This window comes from Mirounga angustirostris, unplaced genomic scaffold (genome assembly GCF_029215605.1).
Source record: "Mirounga angustirostris isolate CCGP_5_RB_7025 unplaced genomic scaffold, mMirAng1.0.hap1 SCAF_7, whole genome shotgun sequence".
Lineage (NCBI taxonomy): Eukaryota > Metazoa > Chordata > Mammalia > Carnivora > Phocidae > Mirounga > Mirounga angustirostris.
In genome coordinates, this window is record NW_026991715.1 from 115,964,741 (window position 1) to 115,985,822 (window position 21,082).

Below are 21,082 nucleotides of genomic sequence, written 5' to 3' on the forward strand. Positions count from 1 at the left end.
ATGAAGCCCCAAGAATCTTTGTGTTCCTAAATTGGTGATACATGTAGGACCGCACATGGGAAGCAGCTGGGGAACTGAAAATGTGTGGATACCTGGGCCATAATAGCAAATTAAACCAAATCTTGGGAGTGGGGGCGAAGTTCAGGCATCAGCAGTTTTTAATTGGGAAGGATCATGGTTCAGATTTTTAAAAACTTTATGTAAAGTTTTCATCATGAGGGAAAATTGCAAGCTTGAGGTTTCATATATTTACCTGAATAAGTCAAATAATGGAATGGAAAATCGAATAAAAACAGTAAAAGTACACTTAAACTTGACCATGCATGTCAGCAGCAGACACCCTGAACCTTTTGTCGAGCTACATAATGAGTAATAATTTCAGGTTTCTAATTTCTAAGTATTTATATAAAATACTGGATTTGGGGCAGGCATATAGGAAGGACACATTTTATGCTGTTACTAGTAACCATGTAATATGAAATAACTTTACATGTATTCCTGGACCTACTTAGAGAAAAATGATTTTTCAGTGGATACATTAGTGACATGTATTTTGTTTTTTCTGTAACGCAAATGTTGGGACTGATGCTTACTTTGAAATAGCATACGGTGCCCAGATTTAGAACTGCCTTCCTATGCTCTGGCTACTAGGATTCAGTTTTTCTGGTTACCAAGGCACATGTTTCAACATACATCATGAGGTGATTTGCTAAATTATATCTGGGAGCCAGAAAAAGAATGCATATCCAAAAAGTGAGCAATTTATTTCCTTTCCCCCGGCTCAGTCTGATTAGTTTTAATTTTCTCAAGATGGAAGATTGCATCAGAAGTTAGGCCTGATCCCTCATGTCTTAAGCACACATTATTGGGGAAACATTCACAGTATTGGTAATGGTCTCTTTTAAAAAGAAAAATAGCAATTAAATGATGCTGTTCCATAGTCCCTGTAGACTAAAAAAAATTTCTTCTCAACACTGATCCATCTGCCCTCCCAAGCCTGCCCCTTGGCACAGCCGTGCACACGACATCCTGTTAACTGGGGTCGTTGCACCACGCGTACCTGGGAGAGTGAATAACACACCTGCTAGCGCTCACAGGGCTCTGCCTTCCAAACCACAGCCGACCATGCCACTGATGCAGAGGCCTGAGCAGTCACTTTGTGACGAAATTAGGGAAATGTTTACTTGCAGTGCATCAGGAAAAGGGTGAAAGGCACTATGCTAATGGACTCTAGTATAGGAAATGAGATTTGTATTTCAGACTGGATCTCCTAGGTGGCCCGAGAGCATCCATTTGACTGTTGAAATAGCTGAAAACAAGGTGGGAATAAACATTTGACCTTTTCAGTGGAGGAGGAAGATGTGTGGGACTCGACAGACACTAACTCTCATAGGGGTTTTTCAGCTCATCCATAACCACTGAAAAAGCATAAATATACTTCAGAAATTTGCTCCCAGAAATGAGACTGCTGCTCCTGACAACGTTTGGGAAGGTACTTTTAAAAGTCTTACAGTTAAAATAATGTAGTTTTAAAGAAACTCAAGAAAACCCAAATGGCTTTTTACAGAGCCAGCATGATTGCATTTTGATTTGCAACAGTTTTCCTTCCCAGTTGGCAAAGGTTGCTAAGGAAAACATTTGTTCCTCAAATCCAAGGAGACAAGAACCAGTTGGTGAAATCTGGCACCAAACTGCATCAGCTGGGACGGTGGTCTAACTCACCGCATGCTTCCCATCTTCTAGGATTTAGAGGGGTCTGAAAGGCTTGAAAGCAAATGTAACCAACAACAAAATAAAAGCAAGTAAGAGGAAAACCCAGTTCCTCACTCCTACACTCTCCCACTTCTCTGTTCCCCTCCCTCTCACTGTTCCTCTATTATGTCTTTATCCAAGAATATTGCTCATATTTTGGTTCCAGGGACAAGTTCGGAGGGAACTTAGTCCTCTAATCTTAAAACTCCATAGCAGGGAAAATGGGGTTGTTGGAGAGATCATGAAATGGTTAGAAAATAGGGAATGGAGTGTGGTTGGTAAGCACCTTGAGGATTCATTATTCGTTTAAAAAAAAAAAAAAAAACACAAGAGCCACAAGGACCCCTGGAGGTTTCAGACTAATTTTTATTTTGCTGCCTCAATCAGAGCCAGTGTCGATAAAATGAATAGCTAGCTACTTACGTAGTCAGCTTTAAGGAGCCCTGTCTATCCTATTTTTCATGCCAGACTGAGATTCTGGCTACCGAAATCTCAGCTAAAAGCAGATATGACTACGGCAGAGTCACACCTGCCAAATGGAAAAATCACTGACACTGTTTTGACATATTCTCCAAACTTTTCATGAGCTGGGAAGGACTTTAAAAAAAAAAAATAGTGTATGTATACTGGGCTTTCACCAGAGAAAGGGTAAAACGAGAGCAGAGTGGCTCCATGGCAGGATTCATCTACATGGTAGGCTGAGATCAGTCAATTAGCTGGGAGCTCAAGGAAGGAGACAGAGACGTGCACTTTGATTTGGGCATGTTAAAGTGACTAGGAAGGCAGAAAAATCAAGGGCATGAGGACGAAGACAAACCAGGTGGCCCATTGTTGCCAGGACAGCACAGAGGATCTTGACATCCCAGAGAGTTCTGATGTAGTAGGGTGGCATGGAATCTATGAAGCTGATGATTTACAAGCACCCCAGGTGATTCTGAGGCATAACCAGGTTGGGCAAACTTTGGAAAGGGATCAGAAGCCAATTGCCTTCCAGGGTAAAATTGCTGTGAGTCATCTGGGCATTGCTGATATTAGTCAGAATGCTACTTTTGTTGAAGGGTATGAATTTATTGACAATGAAACCTATGCATCCTTGCTATTGATAAGCCCAACAAATAAAGCTTATACTTACGGCTGCAAAAGTCCCGTTCCAAATTCTGGTTGATACATTAAGGAAGTACTCTCCTTTGACCTGAAGGTCTTTCATCCAGCAGGTAACGTTACCACATGAAGCAGCTCTGCAGTTCTTTCAGATTGGAGTCAATGGTGAAAGGAAAGAGCATGGGCTTAAAAAAGTAAATGCTAAAATTTTACAAAGATAGATAAAACCCAGTGCTGGGAAGGATCTAGGAAAACAGGCAGTCTCCTGAACCTTCTAACCCTTCTTTCAGGAGGTTGTGGCACTAGGCTCAAAAGGTAGAAAATGCATGCCCTTTGGCCCAGCAATTTCCCATCTGTATGGATGATAATCAGAAATGTGCGGAGAAGAGTACGTCAAACCTGTTTGTTGCATTACTATTTCTGAGACTAAAAACAACCACCAAACGAAATAATTTGTTTATCCATAATGTACTAGTTAGGTAGATTATTGGACATACATGCACAAAATGCAGTGCAATTTAGTCATTAAACATAATTGATAAAGATGCATTCCTTAGATGAAAAAAAAAGTTGACAGTAAAAGAATATGGTTGCCAAGGGTTAGGGAAGAGAGAAGGATGAACAGAGGAGTTTTAAGGCAGTGGAATGATTCTGTATGATACTCTAATTGTGGATACAGGTCATTACACATTTGTGAAAATCCATAGAATGTCCGACATCTAAGAGTAAATGCTAATGTAAACTATGGACTTGGGGTGATTATGATGTGTCAGTGTAGGTTCGTCAGCTGTACCAGTCTGATGTGGAAGGGGATTTTGAGAGTGGGGGGAGGCTGTCCACATGTGGGGGCGCAAAAGGCAGTTGGGAAATTTCTGTACCTTCCACTCAGTTTTGCTGTGAACCTAAAACTGCTCTAAAAAATGAAGTCTATTAAAAAAAAGTCAATGATATATTAACCTATTAAAAGAAAGGTATAAAAAAAAGATAGCAGGAGGGGAAGAATGAAGGGGGGGAATCGGAGGGGGAGACGAACCATGAGAGACGATGGACTCTGAAAAACAAACTGAGGGTTCTAGAGGGGAGGGGGGTGGGAGGATGGGTTAGCCTGGTGATGGGTATTAAAGAGGGCACGTTCTGCATGGAACACTGGGTGTTATGCACAAACAATGAATCATGGAACACTACATCAAAAACTAATGATGTAATGGTGATTAACATAATAAAAAATTAAAAAAAATAAAGGTAGCATGGTCCATTTATGTAACAGGATACATTTATCTAGATGTGGATTAATACTTAAAGGTATAGAGGTGGATGTTCATTAAATACTGAGTGGCAATTTGACTTCTAGAGGACTTTAGTTTCTTGTTTGTGTTTTATGTTGTTCATAGTGAGCAGTTGCCATTTTTACAAAATCAAAATTTTCACAAAAATAAGGACAATGCTCAGAGGTATATTTTGGCATACCCTGAGTTTCTCCTGGGCATTTTTACATACTACTGTTTAGATTTAAGCCATACTTACACTGTAATTACACTATAAAAAAGAAACTATTTCATTCTATTTTCCTGTACCCCCACCCTTACCCATCACAAAATAAAACAATTTCAATAAATGAAAACCAGAATTTCAGTGTTGTTCTTAGAGGAGAACTACGGTCTGTTTAGGGTTACTGTTTGCTAAATGTTTACTATTTGAGTTCTTAATATGTGCCAAGCACCATACCAGATGCTAGACTAGCCTCTTTCTCAAGGAAAGGCTCATCACTCTGGAGCAGGAGATAATAAAATATTGGAAAACTGAGAAGGATGGCCAGAGAGGCATTTTAGCAGCTAAATAAGACCTCAGTGATGATGTGGAAGGGGGATGTAAGGAGCTTCACCTTCAAAGCGCATGCGCAGATCTCTCACAAATCATTGCAATGCTTACAAAGTGCCTGATGCAAAACAGTAGTTTCACATGGAATCCTTTTGATTTCGTGAAATCTGATACATGGATTTTATATTACTGGCATAAGTAATAATCCTAATAACCTAGATTTGAGAGTATGTTTTCTAAATCTTGATTCATATGGGCCATCAAAGCCAAAATGAGAAAATTCTGTAACATGAGGTGATAGAAAAGAAGTGCTTTGATTTCCAGGTAAAACAAACAGTGAATCACCCAAAGAAATAGTCACCCCATTAACCTGTCCTCACCAATTCTTTTATGTGCCGGAAATTTTCATTCTTGAAAGACACAGAAGGAGACATGTGTCCTATTTTCAGTGGATTTATTTCGGCATTACAGCTGATGTCACCAGCCTGTAAGGAAGGACATCCAATCAGTCTCAGGAAGCAAAATTATTTCTGATGTTCCTTTTAACATGTTAGGAAGTCCTGAGGTCACATGTCGGGGCAGGGGAGGACTTTTAGGCTTCTTTCACCTCCCCGACCCTGCCACCCCTCCTGTAGCCATTCACATAAACCTGGAAGTATTCAGATCCTCCTGATGCGACTGGGGGGGGGCGGGGGGGGGGCACTGGTTCTTACAGCCTGATACGTAACAAGACCATTTGCAATAATAGACTGTAACTGACGGAATTCAGGGCTCTCTGTGGACCATTTTAAGACTTTGATTTCCTGACGTCACCTGTGCACACCACAGGAGTAACTACCGGAGAGCCAGCTCTACGTGCCAGACAAAGGCTGAGCCCATGTCAAGGGGTTTGGCTCGACAGTGCTTCTCCACCCGGGCTGCACGTTAGAACTACCTGGGGGTGGGGGCTCCTAAGGAATCTTTGGTGCTAGAGCCATTGCCCTGAAGATTCTGATTTAATTGACTGGGGGTGGGCCTGAGCCTGGGCAGGAAACCCAGCTGATAAAAACGAGGAGCCAGGGTTGGTCACTACCAGGTCAAAGTCCAGGTGGGCATCTTAAAGACCAGCTACCAATTGCAGCTCTGTAGACCAATTAGTCTCCCACAGTGGCAGTCAGCTAACATCTCCATGAACAGGACGCTGACAAAGATCTTCACTTGGCCAAAGCCAAGCTTTAGCAATAATTCTGCCATCTGTAACTGTTTCCATATAACAATAACCTGCTTCTAATATGAAACTGACTGCTAGTTAATTGGCACTTAGGATGCATAGCATTTATCTTCTCAGATTTCCATCTGTACGATATCAAGACATGATCACCCTAACCTCATGGGGGTATTTCCATAATGAAAGTGCACACTTTTATAGGCAATTCAGTTGCCCTTACCTGATCTGTGTGCACCTCAGTCAGGTACATCAGTGGGTTCTTTTCTTTGGTGTACTGAGGTATGTGGATGATTACAGATGCCATGCTTACTGGAACACTCCCTGTTGTTACCTGCATGATATGGAAGAAAACATTCTGGTTATTGCTACATCATGCACATGTTGCAAAGAAAATGATCAATAACCTCTGTGTTGATGGAGGGCAACTATTAAGTGGTAAGATTGAGTCCATTTGAGAGTAAGTCTTGTTACTTTAGAGTCAAACTCAGGTGGGTCTCTGTGTCTCACCTGTTCGTGGAGAATCTCAACATCTATAATGTGAACTGGTAAGTAATTGGTGACTTAGAAGTTGGTTAAAAACACTTACTGTTGAGTTGGGCTACCAGGGCTGAAGTCCCACTTTGCCCCTGACAAGCAGTGTGGCTTGGGCAAGATACTTGACCTCTGTACGCTTGTTTTCCTCATTTGTAAAATAAAAATAGCAACTTAGGGGGTATGTGCAGGTACAGCATTTGTTCTCATTGGTGGGGAATCTGTTCTAATAGGCCAGTGCTCATGTCCTACTGGTTGTTAAATAGTTTTTTAAAGATTTATTTGTCATATATATAGAGAGAGAGAGAGCGCATGCACGCGCAATCACAAGCATGAGCAATCGCAAGAACGAGCAAGGGGAGCGGCAGGCAGAGGGAGAAGTCGGCTCTCCGATGAGCAAGGAGCCAGATGCAGGACTCAATCCCAGGACCCTGGGATCATGATCTGAGCTGAAGGCAGACACTTAACAACGAGCCACCCAGGCATCCCTATTAAACATTTTAAATAACAACCATGGGGCGCACCTGGCTGGCTCAGTCATTATAGCATACAACTCCGGATCTTGGGGTTGTGAGTTTGAGTCCCACATTGGGTATAGAAATTACTCAAAAATAAAATCTTAAAAAGAAAATAACAATAGGAATAATAATCCTACCAATCTTATAACTAACCTGGGAATTAAATTCTTTTTACTTTTCAAATTTTCTATGATTTGTTATAAAATAGCAATTTTTCACAAATTTCTCTTATAATTGGTAACAATCTTTAGATTATAATTGCTTATGAATGCTAATGTAAACTGACTGAAGGTATTTGTGTATAAATGGTTAGCTTCTCAAGAAGTGGTCTCCAAGGATAAACTGGCATTTTAATTATATTCCAGAGACTTTTGCCCACAGTAATACCATTATATTAACACTTCGTTGATTAATGTTAAACATTTGCCTTCAAAATACATCAGTTTTTTACCCAGAATACATAGCTATGCACAAAGCTCAGCTGTTTACTTTTTGGAAGTCCTAGGGGTTCTCAAAGTATAGCACCGGGACCAGCAGTATCAGCAACACCTGGAAACTTGTTAGAAATGCACATTTTAATTTTTTTTATTTTTTAAAGATTTTATTTATTTGACAGAGACAGCGAGAGAGGGAACACAAGCAGGGGGGAGTGGGAGAGGGAGAAGCATGCCTCCTGTTGAGCAGGGAGCCCGGTGTGGGGCTCGATCCCAGGACCCTGGGATCATGACCTGAGCCGAAGGCAGACGCTCAACGACTGAGCCACCCAGGCACCCCAGAAATGCACAGTTTTAGGCTCACCATAGATTACTGAATCAGAAACTCAGAGGATGGAGCCCAGGACATGTGCCTTAACGTTCCCCCCAGGGGATTCTATTGCATGCTCAAGTTTGAGAACCACTGGTATATTTCAACATTTTACTTCTTCTCTTCCTGGTCTCAATTTTTCCCCCCTCCCCCTCCTCCTGATTTAGTATTCTTATGACAGGCTTACCAACCTTAATGGAGAAGATGAATTTTGGACCAATATCTTCAGAACTGTGCATGACAGAAGGAACATTCCCATCTGAGGTGACTTCATAAAAATTTATGTTGGTGGATCTGTTGGATGATGTTTGTAAAGCCAAATATTTTAGTTTTGCTGTTGTTCTCGAAGCTTAATACTTCCTTTATTTAAATATCTTCTAGCTTATATTACAAGTAAACGTTTATATTTAGGTCTAAAAACCTAATGAAAACAAAAGCTACTTACAGGCTAATGTTTCCAAGACTAAAACAAATTCCTTTAAAAATATATCCCTTCGTGATCTTTACGCAAGATTCTTTGTGTTCTATGTTTACCAGTTGTAAGGTTTCTAAAATAAGTACAAGTGTGTTACTTTAGAACTAGTAGAGCTCAAGATTGCTATTACACTGACTGGTGTGCTAATGCAGTGCACACTTAGTCCTTGTTGATCGGATGAATGGATTGATAAGCCAGAGGATTTTCCACTTGGGTGGCTGAAATGCAATGATAGGGTATGGAGTTTTAGCTCCTGCAGTATTTTGTACTGGATGCCTGTAAAATAGGGCATACATTTTCCTTGTTATTCCTTCTCCCTATCCTTCTCTAGTTCCAAACCAACTCTAATGCTTTTGGTCTGAATTGAGGTTGGTCAGTCTGTTTCCATGACTAGTGTAGAGACCGCGTTTATGAAGGCTGACCTAGAGGTTTCATTAGACTAAACTTAGAGGTATCAGATGATTTGATCTCTTTGCTTGGGGTTGTCAACTAAGGTTTGCAAGTGAAGGGAGCACCAGGTCAGAGGAACCCCGACGGGACCGCTCAGACTGGAACATAACTGGATACCCTTCCCACTCCTCTTCACTCATTTCCGGGGCTAAGGCTGGATTTCAACCAAGCTAACCTCATTGGGACTGTGGGGGCTTCGGTAGCAGGCATAGGGGTCCAAAAAGCAGTATTTCTTCCCCCTGGGCAGTGTATCATAATTCTAGGATGATGATTCTATTTCAAAAAGAAATTTGAACTGGACATTTTCTGAGATAGTTTTTGGGCTTCTTTACGGAACTCCTGTCTTTTTTTTTAATGCCTAAAACTTTTCCAAATTCTCTAAAGGAAAATATGTCCAAGGAGACTCAAATAGATGTGGCATTTGTCAAGGTTATGTAGATGAGAGGAACAATGATTTGTCAGCCTTACATGGAAAATGGGAATACTTACTAGACTTTGAAACAGAAAGCCTGGCTGTATTTGCATGAATTATTCCCTTTACCTTCCAGAAGACCTTTGTTTGAGCCCCTAAGAAGAGTTGCTAAGTTAGTATATTCTGCTTTTGCATTTTACAGTGATCTGACATTTTTCCATTTGTTACTTAAGTTTTCCTTAAGTTATGTAAGTGTGGATGATCAATGTATTTATAAGCAGTTAGCTATGCTCAGGGGGCTCCTGTTTTTAAAATAATTCTATCATGATTTCCACCCATAATATTTGCACAGTATAATTGCAGATTTATCAAAGTAGTTGCTACACTGCTTAATGATTGGGTAGGAATTTTTCAAAAAGTTTAAAAAAATTTTTTTTACAGTACTTGTGATGGTTAAACAAAATAAATCTGCAAAATAAATCTTATTAATTGTGAACTGGTTACATAAATTATGATCCAGCCAGGAATAGGATAAGTTAGATCTGTATGTCCTGATATAAAAACTTCTCTAAGATTACATAAAAAGCAAGGTTAGAGGAGGATTTTATCATTCCATTCGGGTGTGTGTGTGCGCGCATGATGTATATATCCCGGTAGACAGACAAATCTTGCATCTGGAAGGTATTCTGAAAAATAGCTGAGTCATCTATGGAATTTCCAGAGGAGGTGGGAGGGATGACTTCACTTTTCATCGTCTTTCTGTAGTGTTTGGATTTTTGGTTTCTTTAAAAAAAACATGAAGAGGAATTATTTGGGTGGTGGGATTAGGAACCATTTTAATGTTTACATATCATAATTCTCCATATTAATTTGTAAAAAAACTTTTTGGTATATTTTAAAGAACATCAGATGGTCTTAAAATCCAGTTTACCATCACAAAAATACAGAGCTAAGATGTTACTGAAAGTGAAGTCCCACTTCAATCTTATATTTATTTCATGTTAAACTATCTGGAAAACTGGCCGTGGTGTGAGACTAGAATCCTATAAAGGCTGTGTTAAGAAAAAGCATTTAGGGTAAGAATCAATGTAGGTAGGAAGAAAAAAAAAATCAGGTACTGTGGTAATAACAATCTCTCTGGATGCATTGCTCTTCAGTTCTTTGAGCACTGCGGGTCCTTTTGGAATCTGCAGTTACTGATTAATTTTTCAGGGATGGATGACTTGGGCTGTATTTTATTCTGCTTTTGCTGTTTGCAGAAGCATTCTTTAATCTTTGCTCATGTGTCTCATGCTCTCGACGTAATGACACATTTTCCTTTTTGTTTTTGCTCAGTGACCTACTGCATGATCTGTGTTCCATGCTTTTAAGGGGTGCGGCGATGTGGCAAGTTGGAGAAATCCGCTGTCCCTAAACACTGTTTGAGGCCTGGCTTCTTGGCAATACACTGCAGCGCATTTTCCAGGCATGACCGATGTGTGCTAGGAAGCTGCCTCCGTGCCTCACCAGGTGGAGAACTCTGGTTCCCAGGCTGGGAGGGGGGCATCACCTTCAGCCTGCGTACCTGCATAGCTGTGCTCGTATGTCTGCGCCCATGAACCTGCTTCCCTTCTTAGGGGGAGTGAAGGTGATGCATCACCCTATTCGTGCCTACGGTGTTCCACGTGTTAGCCACTTCTCAGGACACCTGCCCCTCTGAACAATTCAAGATAGCTGCTACCAACCAGGATCATTTTGCCACTGCTTTCAGCTACGCTTGCTCTGGTCAGGCAAGAAAAGGGAATAAATACAGTATTTCTTCGTAGATGACTTCCTTTGGGAAATGCCTCGTTTCCTCTCGGTTGGAAGAAACCCCTAATCAGTGATGTCAGGAATTTTCCACCCAGAAGCTGATTTTCTGTGATGAGATTTTCTATTTGTGGTGGACCTGCTATGTGCAAAGCATTGTGCTTGGGGCTTCAGTGTTTAGGGATGGGGCATTGCTTGCGAGCCCATGGGGATGGCAGGAAGCAGGCGTGGAGAAGGAAGTGATGGCAACTCCTCAGGGCCCAAAGCGTTCTGCTGTGGCCCTCAGGGAAAGCGGGCACCTCATCTGAAGGCCCGCAGAGGTCTTTCCCTGTAGCATGTGGCAGAGGGGCTGCTCCTCTGGCTCTTCTGGTGTTGCTCTCAGTCCATAAACGACATAGTCACTCAAGGTTCTCCTAAGGACGCACTTGTCCCTGGACTTCTCTTTTAGTTGGCAAGGGGGAAATATTTAATTCAAATTTTCCAGTTAAGAATGAACATATAGAGGACTTCTTTAGTCACGAACCAAACGTGTTACAAACCGAGTGATATCAGTGGCCAGAGGCTACTCAGTGTTTCACCTACCTCGTTATGTGAATATCGGCATCATACCGCAGAGGAATTTTGAAGTTGACCAAATTATCTGCCTTGTTTTCTTCATGGCTTTCGCTATTGAAACAGACATTAGGAAACTACTTAGAGAGAAATATTATTAAAGCCCATCTATTATCAATTCATGGCTTCATTATGTTTTACCTTAAGGCTTGGAAATGGACAGATGCCTGATTCTGAAGGTTTTGAAGATTGAAGTCAAAGTTAATAGTGAAAGTCACCTATACACAAAATTAAAGTTCATTAATCTGGGATGGTTCATACACAGGGACCAATTAAAGAAAAAGTTCCCCAGAAAAGCAAACTCACCCCAATTTGATTCTGAATTGTATATGCCTTAAGCTTTCGAACTTGTAGAATATCTGTTCATCCACCTTGCTGTACTTAGCACGCCTCACCTTTAGAATTAGAGGGCCTACACCTTTCAAGTCGCGTGTACAGATCTTCACATCACAGGCATGGCTACTTGTCAGAACGTGAGAGTTCTGTGCCGAAGTGAAATTTGCTTACCAGGGGTTAACATAGGATAGCCGTGACTGTACAGCACTCGGACCAGTGTTGGTCAATATATTCAGTAAAAAAAAAAAAAAAAAAAAAGAACTCTCCCTCTTGTATGTGCTTTTGAAATGAATTGTATGGGGGAAAATCCCACTTTTATTAATAACTTAAACCACTCAGATATTTTAAAACTACCTGTAAATATGCAGTTTGTGACACCTGTCAAATGATGTTACCTAACAATGAAGACGGGATGGTGGCGAATGAACACTAGTACCGAGAGGGGCTAGTGTGGATTTGAGGATGAAATGCAAGTTGTACCTGTTGCTCCCTCTTCAAAGCAGGGTAGCCAACATCACAGGTAACAGTCTTCTGAGATGACACGATCTGGCATGTTACTTCTGTCCCATCAACCTGAAAGAGACCAAGGAAACAATGATCAATATGTAGAGTGCATGTGTGTGTGTGTGTGTGTGCGCATACATGTGTGGGCATGCATGCGTGTGCACATACATGCTGAAGGATATATAAACCACATGGGCATTTTAGCAGTAAAGCTGGTTCACAATGAATTTATTGTCCCCCAAGACTCAAAAAGCTTATATTGTCCGGGTAGCTATTATTCTATTTTTATTGCTAAGCAGGACACCCAATAAGCCAAAAGTGAGGTCAAATACTGGAATTTTCCCCCAGAACTATAAATCATAGTTCTTATATTTCAAAAGCACAAAATAACTTTAATCCAATATTTAGAAATGATGTCTTTAATACATACCTTTCTCTCAATATATTTGAAATTTGTACTTTCAAGAGAAGAAAGCAAATCATATGTTGGTGTTTGTATTTTAAATAATTTAAAGAATCTTTTTTAGTTCTCCTTGTTTTTTTTTTTTTTTTCCTCTTTAAAATAAGAAGTTCCCATTTGGCATAGGAAATTGAACACCGAAGTCAGAATAGATTTAGAACACAAAATCTGTTAAGTTCGACTTTAACTTGGATGAAGCCATTTTTAATCCTTTTATCAAGTAGTGAATTTGGGAAATCTCAGCTTTTCTCTCCTCTACTTTCATTGCTTGGTGGCAACAGAGGGGCCAGAGGGGCATTCATGGCCAAGTGTGTTCCTGGTATAGTGATCAAGTCAACATGATTAACTGACCTCGCTGGAATGCAGCATCCTGGCAGTAGCAAGACTTGTGGTTACAGAGCTTGGCCCGGGCGCTAGGGGACTCTAACTTCTCAGAGCAAGTGCAGCTCGGAGCCTCTGTGCAGCACCATGGCAGCCTCATCCCACAGATGGCTTGACAAGAGTTATGGTTGTGTCTGGCCAAGTCTCAGGGCAGAGGAAAAACTGACCAAGCTGTGAAGCAGAATTGGTCTAGATACAGAGCCAGGCTACGCTCTCATGTGGTTTAACTAGTTGGGAGCCCCAAAGTTAGTATTGATCGCACTTAGGTGTAAGGTGCTTCTTCAGATAGCATACATGACACGGGGGTGTGGGTGTGAGCAAGGTGGTCACTAATGTCAGGCAGGAAACACAAGAGCGGTGAGCCTGGAGTGTCGTCACCTACCGGCATGGACCAGGAAGCAAAAAACAAGTTTTCTGAAAAATCAACAACAATTCTAGTGTTGTATGCACTTTCTCTTTTGTTTCTCAGTGTTATTGAAAATGTTAACCTTCTGTTTTGGTTGCTGACAATAAAGAGTTGATCTCTGTTAAAAGGAAAAAGGTAAAAAAGAGAAAACAAAGTAAGGTTAAAAAGGCCGGTGTTCAAATACTTCACTCATTTTAAAAATAAGAAGATAAAACTCTTTAGATTTGGAGGACTGAGAAAGTTGTTTAATAAACCATCTTCATAGTAAAATGATGCAGACAACAAATAAGTTAATGCTATTAGATCTTCTTCTTCACTGATTTTAATTACATTGCAGGGAGAGGAACCAGCCCAAATACAAATGGTTTGAGATTTCTTACTGTTTTACTCCTTTATGGATGGTAGAAACTGAAATTCAGATTTTAAGGGTCTTTATTAGTTACGGATGTTTCTTTTGTAGAAAAAAATCTCCATAAACATTCACTTGAATAAAGTGATCTAACGTGTCTTATTTCTACATTTTACACTGAGCTCAAGAGCAGACTTACTGAGTGGCTGACAGTTGTTGGACATCTAGAACTAGATCCGAGATACAAACTCCATCATCCCCACAGTCCTTGTAGAAAGGGATCTACAAAAAAGGAAAAACAATCCCACACATTTGCTCTTGAGTTAAAAACCAGACTGTGGAAGAATACATGTAGAATTATCCCATTTATGTAAAGCTCAAAACCATGCAAAGCTAAACAACATTTTAGGAATATATACATGGTTAGCAACATAGGAAGAAAGGCATCAATAAAGGCAAAATGCAAGGTGATGATTTGCCTGGGGGAGCAAGATGAACGTGGATGCAATGGGGGTAGGGAGCGATGCAGAGAACATAGGTTTTGGTAACATTTTTTAAGTGGGTGGTGAGCACAAGGTGTTTGACTTTGTGGTTATTTATTTCTTCAAAAAATATCTATTGAACACCTATGGTGGGCCAGGCACCGCTCAGGGGGCTGGGAATAGAGCAGTGAAGAAGATAAAAATCCCTGTCCTTCATGGAACTTGCATGCTGGTGAATTTTGCACATGTAGGTATTTTCACGTAGAAGACGAACAGTTGAAAAGTTATGTCCTAGGTAGCTTTCAAACACGACCGCAGCGACTATGAAGCTTTCTTAGCCAGTCTGAATTCCAGGAAGGGCAAACCGCACTCACACTGAAGACCTTGGCCTTCTCAGAGTAGACTTCAAGGGCGGGGCTGGTGCCAGGGTTTTCCAGACTGATGTTCACACGCAGATCCAAAGAGTTGACAACGTCAGAGGGCTTCTAAACACACACGGACAGAGCGAGGCGGTTTACTAGGGCATGGCAGCTGCAAGCAAGAAAATGACCACTAATGTGTTCATAAGTAAGAACACAGTGCCCTCTCCATTATGGGGAATATCCTTGTTTTGAATTTTCCAGACTCTTGCTTCTTTTCTGTCTTAATCCTGCCCTTAGCCACTGCCAAGAAACTTAGAGACTTGAGTTCAAGTAAAAATCGGAAGCAGCAATTCTTTTTTTTTTTTTTTTTGATGATACATTGTTTTTTTTGTTTTTTTAAAGATTTTATTTATTTGAGAGAGTGAGAATGAGAGAGAGTACATGAGGGGGGGAAGGTCAGAGGGAGAAGCAGGCTTCCCGCCGAGCAGGGAGCCCGATGTGGGACTCGATCCCAGGACCCTGGGATCATGACCTGAGCCGAAGGCAGACGCTTAACCATCTGAGCCACCCAGGTGCCCTTGACCAAAGAGATTTTAGAAAGAACATAAGCATTCCTAAATATGAATTTTTTTTAAAAGATTTTATTTATTTATTTTGAGAGAGAGAGAATGAGAGAGAACACATGAGAGGGGGGAGGGTCAGAGGGCAAAGCAGACTCCCCGCCGAGCAGGGAGCCCGATGCGGGACTCGATCCCGGGACTCCAGGATCATGACCTGAGCCAAAGGCAGTTGCTTAACCAACTGAGCCACCCAGGCGCCCAGGGGTAAGCACTTTTAACATTTGGTAGGCGAGGCTCTGGAACTGTCCCCCATGCAATCACATATAACACACATATTAATTTTGAATGGATAGGTATGAAAAAAAAAGCAGTGCTCCTTGTAAATGTCCTGCAATGTGACTCCTCAGGAGATAGTTATTGTTAGCTATTTACATAATTGTCAGAATGTTTTCTACATTTGTAAATATATGTACATTTACACTAGTGGGTTTTTATGGCATGTGCTATTAAACTTGCTTTTTTTTGGCATCATCTTATAGGCTCTGTACCTCATTCTATCGCATTTGGCAGCAATCTACCTAATTTTTTTTTTAAAGATTTATTTATTTATTTATTTGAGAGAGAGAGAATGAGAGACAGAGAGCATGAGAGGGAGGAGGGTCAGAGGGAGAAGCAGACTCCCCACTGAGCAGGGAGCCCGATGCGGGACTCGATCCCGGGACTCCAGGATCATGACCTGAGCCGAAGGCAGTCGCTTAACCAACTGAGCCACCCAGGCGCCCTGAAGCACCAATTCTTAGTTAAGCTCACCAGTAATCTTGTTATTCATAAACAATTTATAAATATTTAGAGGATATGCCCAGTTTTAATACTTAAAAGTCCTATCAGTACACGGCTCTCAGGTTGTTGGCTACAATCTTCCCAGTTCCTACGGCCAAGACTTAGGAGTCCTGAGGTATCCTGACCAAATCTCCGGGAGGGCCTATTATGACCTAGATGGGAAGGTGCTCAGGGCTGGCTCTCAGGAAATGACAAGAGAACTCCCTTCCTTGGTCAAGAGCCTAACTCTGCTCTATAGAACCAGGCAAAGGGGGGTTCCTCAACTGGCTGCAAGGCTGGCACACAGGATGCGCTTGGGATTGATATCCAATACGGTGTGTTAACTGAAACAAGATCTCTTCTCTGACCCAAATCACACACATTTTCTTAAAAACTTCACAAGTACACATCAGCATGAACAGGATATATATGCGAACAACAGTTTGGCTGACTTCATTCCCCCCCAGGTTTCATTTGATCTATGACTTAGCACAAAAATAGCAGACAATGAGAGCTGGCTTTTAGCCCTTTAAAGGATGTGTATAATTAGCATCTTCACAACAAAAAAGGTCCAGGCCTTCCTAAACAAGACTCCTTTAACATGAGCAAGAAATTAAACAATGCAATTGATTTTAATTCTTCTATTAACTCTGTTTTTCCAACTACATATTTAGTAGTTTTTGATATGTGATCTCTGTATCATTCATCTATATCAAAAATATCTGGGAATACTCCTTAAATCTGCTTATACCTTGGGCCTTTAAACCCAAACTTCTGGTGGTGGGAACCCAGAATATGCATTTTATAAAAGTTCTCTTGGCAATTCTTATGCATCTTGAACTCTGAGAACCATGTTCTAGGAAAGTTCTTAAGCAGCTCTTTTAAAAATGGTTTCCTGAGGAAATCACACTTTCAAACAACTTACATGGTTCTGGGGGGAAATAGTCATATAATTTATAAAATCAATTTTCTGTTGGAAATTTTCCCCTGAGAAGCATTTTTCTTACTTGCAAGATTTTCAAAATTCATGTCAACTATAGTAACTATGGCATAAGACTGGAGCAAATAATTTTTACCTCATCCTTCACCTATATTAATTTAAATCCAATAATGGAAATCACAAATGGAATTGTCCTTTTCAGCAGCTTAAAAATTTTCCCTGATAGGAAAATGCTAGAATAAAACTTACTGTCTACAAAAGCTTTTCCTGTTAAATGTTTAAGAAAGCACTGTGTTTGATTTCTTTAAGAATCCTATTTTTAGCCTTTCAGTTGTAAGCCCAAATAAAATTTCATGCTAGTAACATATTAGTAGAAGGCGACCATATGCTAGCATAAAGAATATAGGATTTCCTACTTATAAAATTAGACAAGAAAAGCATTAATTAAAAGGGCAAGCATTTTCTAACTCCCAAGCTTCCTTTTTAGACTTTGACCATTCATGAGTCATTCAGAGGAAAAGATGAAAGAGAGGACTGAGGCCTCACCTGTATGTGGATGGTGTGCTCAGCGCAACTCTGTGCTTGGCTTATGAGCATATTCTTCTGCAGGCACCTTTCATTATTTTCTTTAAATAAACCCCTGGAGGTTACTCTGGATGAATACAGGTCTGCATCAATTGTGATGTTGTAGATAATGGCTATGATAAAAATCACAAAGAAATTTTATTGCAAATAAACATTTATAGAAAAACCATCCCTGCCTTATTGTGTCTTACTGGGTGAAGTCAAGGACTTCAAGAAAATATAAAAACAGTCTTTCCATGAATGGATTGTGAGCAGTGGATGGCCACGGCATTTGTAATTCAGACTCTGGTACGATATAGGGAACTGTGGTTACAGAGAGAGGGGATTCAAAGAAGCATGGCTTGAAGAGTGGGGAACAAAGTGGACTTGCCACCAGGAAATCTACAGAGGGAATTTGGTCAAATTATTCACTTCCTCAAGCATCGGTTTTATCACCCCTAACATGGTAATATGATAAAGGAGGAGTTACTGAGTGCCTACAATTGAACACATTCTCAGATGTTCCCTTATACAAGTTTTACTATCAACCTGGAAAGTGGATATGATCTCATATTTCAGATACTAAACAGAATAAAAGAGGTAAAATAAACCAGCTCCATTCACACAGCTAGGTCACCGTCAGAAATAAAGCTAGGGTAATTTTAAAATCAGGGCTCATGTTCTTTCGGCTTCCATGCGGTTGTGAGGATTAACTGTTATTTGAGATCATCTCTGAGGGAACACCCTAGATGCTTTATTTGGGGCGGGGGGAAGGCATGCAACTCCACAGTAATAAGTTTGGAGTCCGACAGACTTGGTTTGAATTCTAATCCACGATTTATGAGCTCTATGACTTTAGGCCATTTGTGTAACCTCTTTGAACCTCCATTTCCTCATCTATAAAACAGAGATAATACTACCAACCCAGGGAAATGAAAATGAAAAAAAATGCAATAAAAACTGATGTTAGTAGCCAATATACAAAGTATCAGAGCCTTCAACTAGAGTCTGCTGTCCAAAACTGAGAAAGAAGACCTGATGATATTCAAAGCATCAGCTGCCTTATCTGGGGTTACTCCAACTTATTTTACTATTTTCAATATTTTAAAGGTTGAGTGGACTTCCAACATACATTAATTCTACAGGTTACCTTTAAAATATCTATTAGAGATGTTGGATAATTTTTCTTGCTCCAATGACTTAATGAAGTTAACAAAGATAGATAAAATATAAGTGAATCAAATGAACTAAAAAGTGGTGAAAATGATATAAAGGAAAAATGCCAGGGAGGCGAATATAGCCAGGATAGAGTTAGTACACATGGTAATACTAGATCATTTTTCTCAAGTAGCCTGTGAAAAGGATAGCCTCATAGGCAATAAATCAATTTTTTAGGTTATTAACTTTAAACTGGAGCAAGTACCTGATACAATAAATAATAAAGACCATATGCTTTAGAAATTTACTTCTCAAAGTTGTGAAGATGGGATTCTGGTCTCACATACTATTATTGCCAGACAATTAAGTGACAAATGATCATGACTGGCTTGTCTGTGTGGACCTGGAGACATCAAGGAAAAGGTCCCCAGTGGGAAGAAAGCCCAAGTAAGGACCTTCTCTGAAGGCGGAAAGCTGCTTTCCAGTTACAGCAACAAAGCCCCCTCAAAAAGAGGAAGATTTAGGAGACAAATCCATGCTTTCAGGCCAGGAGAGTGAACCAGCCAGCCGTTTCTGCCAACTAATACATTTCCTGAATTAATGTTTTAGGCAGACTAGCCACTTAATGTTCCCCCCCACCCCAAGCTTTGTTGAGATGTGATGGAGATATAATATTGTATCAATTTCAGCTATACAGTGTAGTTATCTTATATATGTAAATATTGGGAAATGATTACAATAAGGTTAACAGATCATCACCTCACACAGTTGCAATTCTGTGTGTGTGTGTGTGTGTGTGGTGAGAACTTTGAAAATCTCTCTTAGCAACCTTCAGATAGACAACCCAGTGTTGTTAGCTATAGTCACCATGCTGTACCTTGCATCTAGCCACTTAGTGTTTATACAGGAATGGTTTTTGACTCAACTCTCCTGGCTACTCAAACGGACCTGGTACAAGGCAGATCTGTGAGATGTGCTACTCAGAGTTGGGTCAGCATTTGAATGCCTGAATGGAAAAATGCCAGAGAGCTATAAGAAGTAGGAAAATATGGAAAGCGTGCAAAAATGCGAATCTAACTTCTGCTTTATGTTTTTAACCTATGTATTTCTTGGTATGAATCATGACAAAGACTGAAAATAGAGAGGCAGGTTAAGTTGGTTTGTTAACCACTTAATGAAACACTTGTAGGAACTGCAGGTGTCTGAAGGTTAGAGCCCAAATCTGATGGAAGGGGGATGAGAACCCATGAAAAAGCAGCGAGAGAAAGAAGGCAGTGTTTAATCAAGTGCTAAGTCCATTGCCATGCTCTGCGGGTGCTGGAGCAGGAGAGATGAGAGTGAGGGGCAGTGGTGTGGAAGGACTCGGTCACACCCTGAAAGAGGGCTCGCTGGCCCAAGAGAGAGATGACAATTCCTGGTGACATTTGTCCAATTTTCCTCACTCTTTCTTGCTGGCAGGACACATTTCAGATTTTTACCCACTTCTCCAGATTATTTAGAACATTTAAAACACTGGGCACAAACTGCATATTGTTTATATTTTCTCTTCTTATCTCATGCCTATTAATTCCTCAAGAATAGGAATATTTGGTACTTGTGCTATACACACTGTATCTAGATCATGTCATAGCGGACATATGGCATAAAATATGGGTGTAACATCAGTGTCCTCTGTGCGTGCCCAAGGTTTGAGGTAAGGAACCCATGGGTAAAAGACACTTAGATAGAGATGGGAGAGCCTGGGACTAGGTCCAGAGATGGTAACCTTCTGCTGCAGAAATTTACTTTCTAGAAAAAATACAGGAAGCTCTAACCACATCTTCCATACCTAATTAACCATTCTCAGGCACCTCGAATGTGTGGCAACTTAAATACCTGCAAGACCCTTATTCCTTCTGGTCTATAAGCCCAAAGTATAGGTTATATTCAGGACTAAAACTCCACAAGCAAACCTATCTCCACACAGATTATTTCAGGTCAACCCACCCACTCGATCGTTTCGCTTAGTAGGTCTAAACTTGGCACTGAAACAGAGTTGGAGTTTTATGTCAGCATTCTTGTTGAACAAAGTAATTTTTTCTGGTGTGAACAAAGCTTCCACAGATACATCAGCAATACTCTGTGACCTGAAAGACATAAATGGAAACAGATAGGTTACTGCCAAGTGCACATGTTATAACCTTTACCTAGAGGACCCAGGGCCAGCATTATCAAATTATTCTCTGCATGATCTAAGCACTTGGGCAGTATTTCATACTTGAAAGCTCTAAAATGGCAGGTAGGAATAAGGTCT

At 40.5% G+C, this 21,082-nt stretch overlaps 1 protein-coding gene across 1 annotated transcript in view; it reads right to left on the minus strand.

Annotated features, from left to right (window-relative positions):
* The window catches only part of ITGA2 (integrin subunit alpha 2), a 102,669-nt gene that overhangs the window by 4,587 nt on the left and 77,000 nt on the right, over window positions 1–21,082 (minus strand). Inside the window, exons 16-27 of the mRNA XM_045903519.3 lie at window positions 20,776–20,915; window positions 17,614–17,765; window positions 14,761–14,871; window positions 14,104–14,186; window positions 13,532–13,673; window positions 12,285–12,377; window positions 11,610–11,686; window positions 11,439–11,522; window positions 7,923–8,025; window positions 6,099–6,209; window positions 5,052–5,156; window positions 2,885–2,998 (exon numbers count right to left, since the gene is read on the minus strand). Of these exons, the coding sequence (XP_045759475.1) occupies window positions 2,885–2,998; window positions 5,052–5,156; window positions 6,099–6,209; window positions 7,923–8,025; window positions 11,439–11,522; window positions 11,610–11,686; window positions 12,285–12,377; window positions 13,532–13,673; window positions 14,104–14,186; window positions 14,761–14,871; window positions 17,614–17,765; window positions 20,776–20,915 (1,315 nt within the window). The remainder of the gene's footprint in view (window positions 1–2,884; window positions 2,999–5,051; window positions 5,157–6,098; window positions 6,210–7,922; window positions 8,026–11,438; window positions 11,523–11,609; window positions 11,687–12,284; window positions 12,378–13,531; window positions 13,674–14,103; window positions 14,187–14,760; window positions 14,872–17,613; window positions 17,766–20,775; window positions 20,916–21,082) is intronic.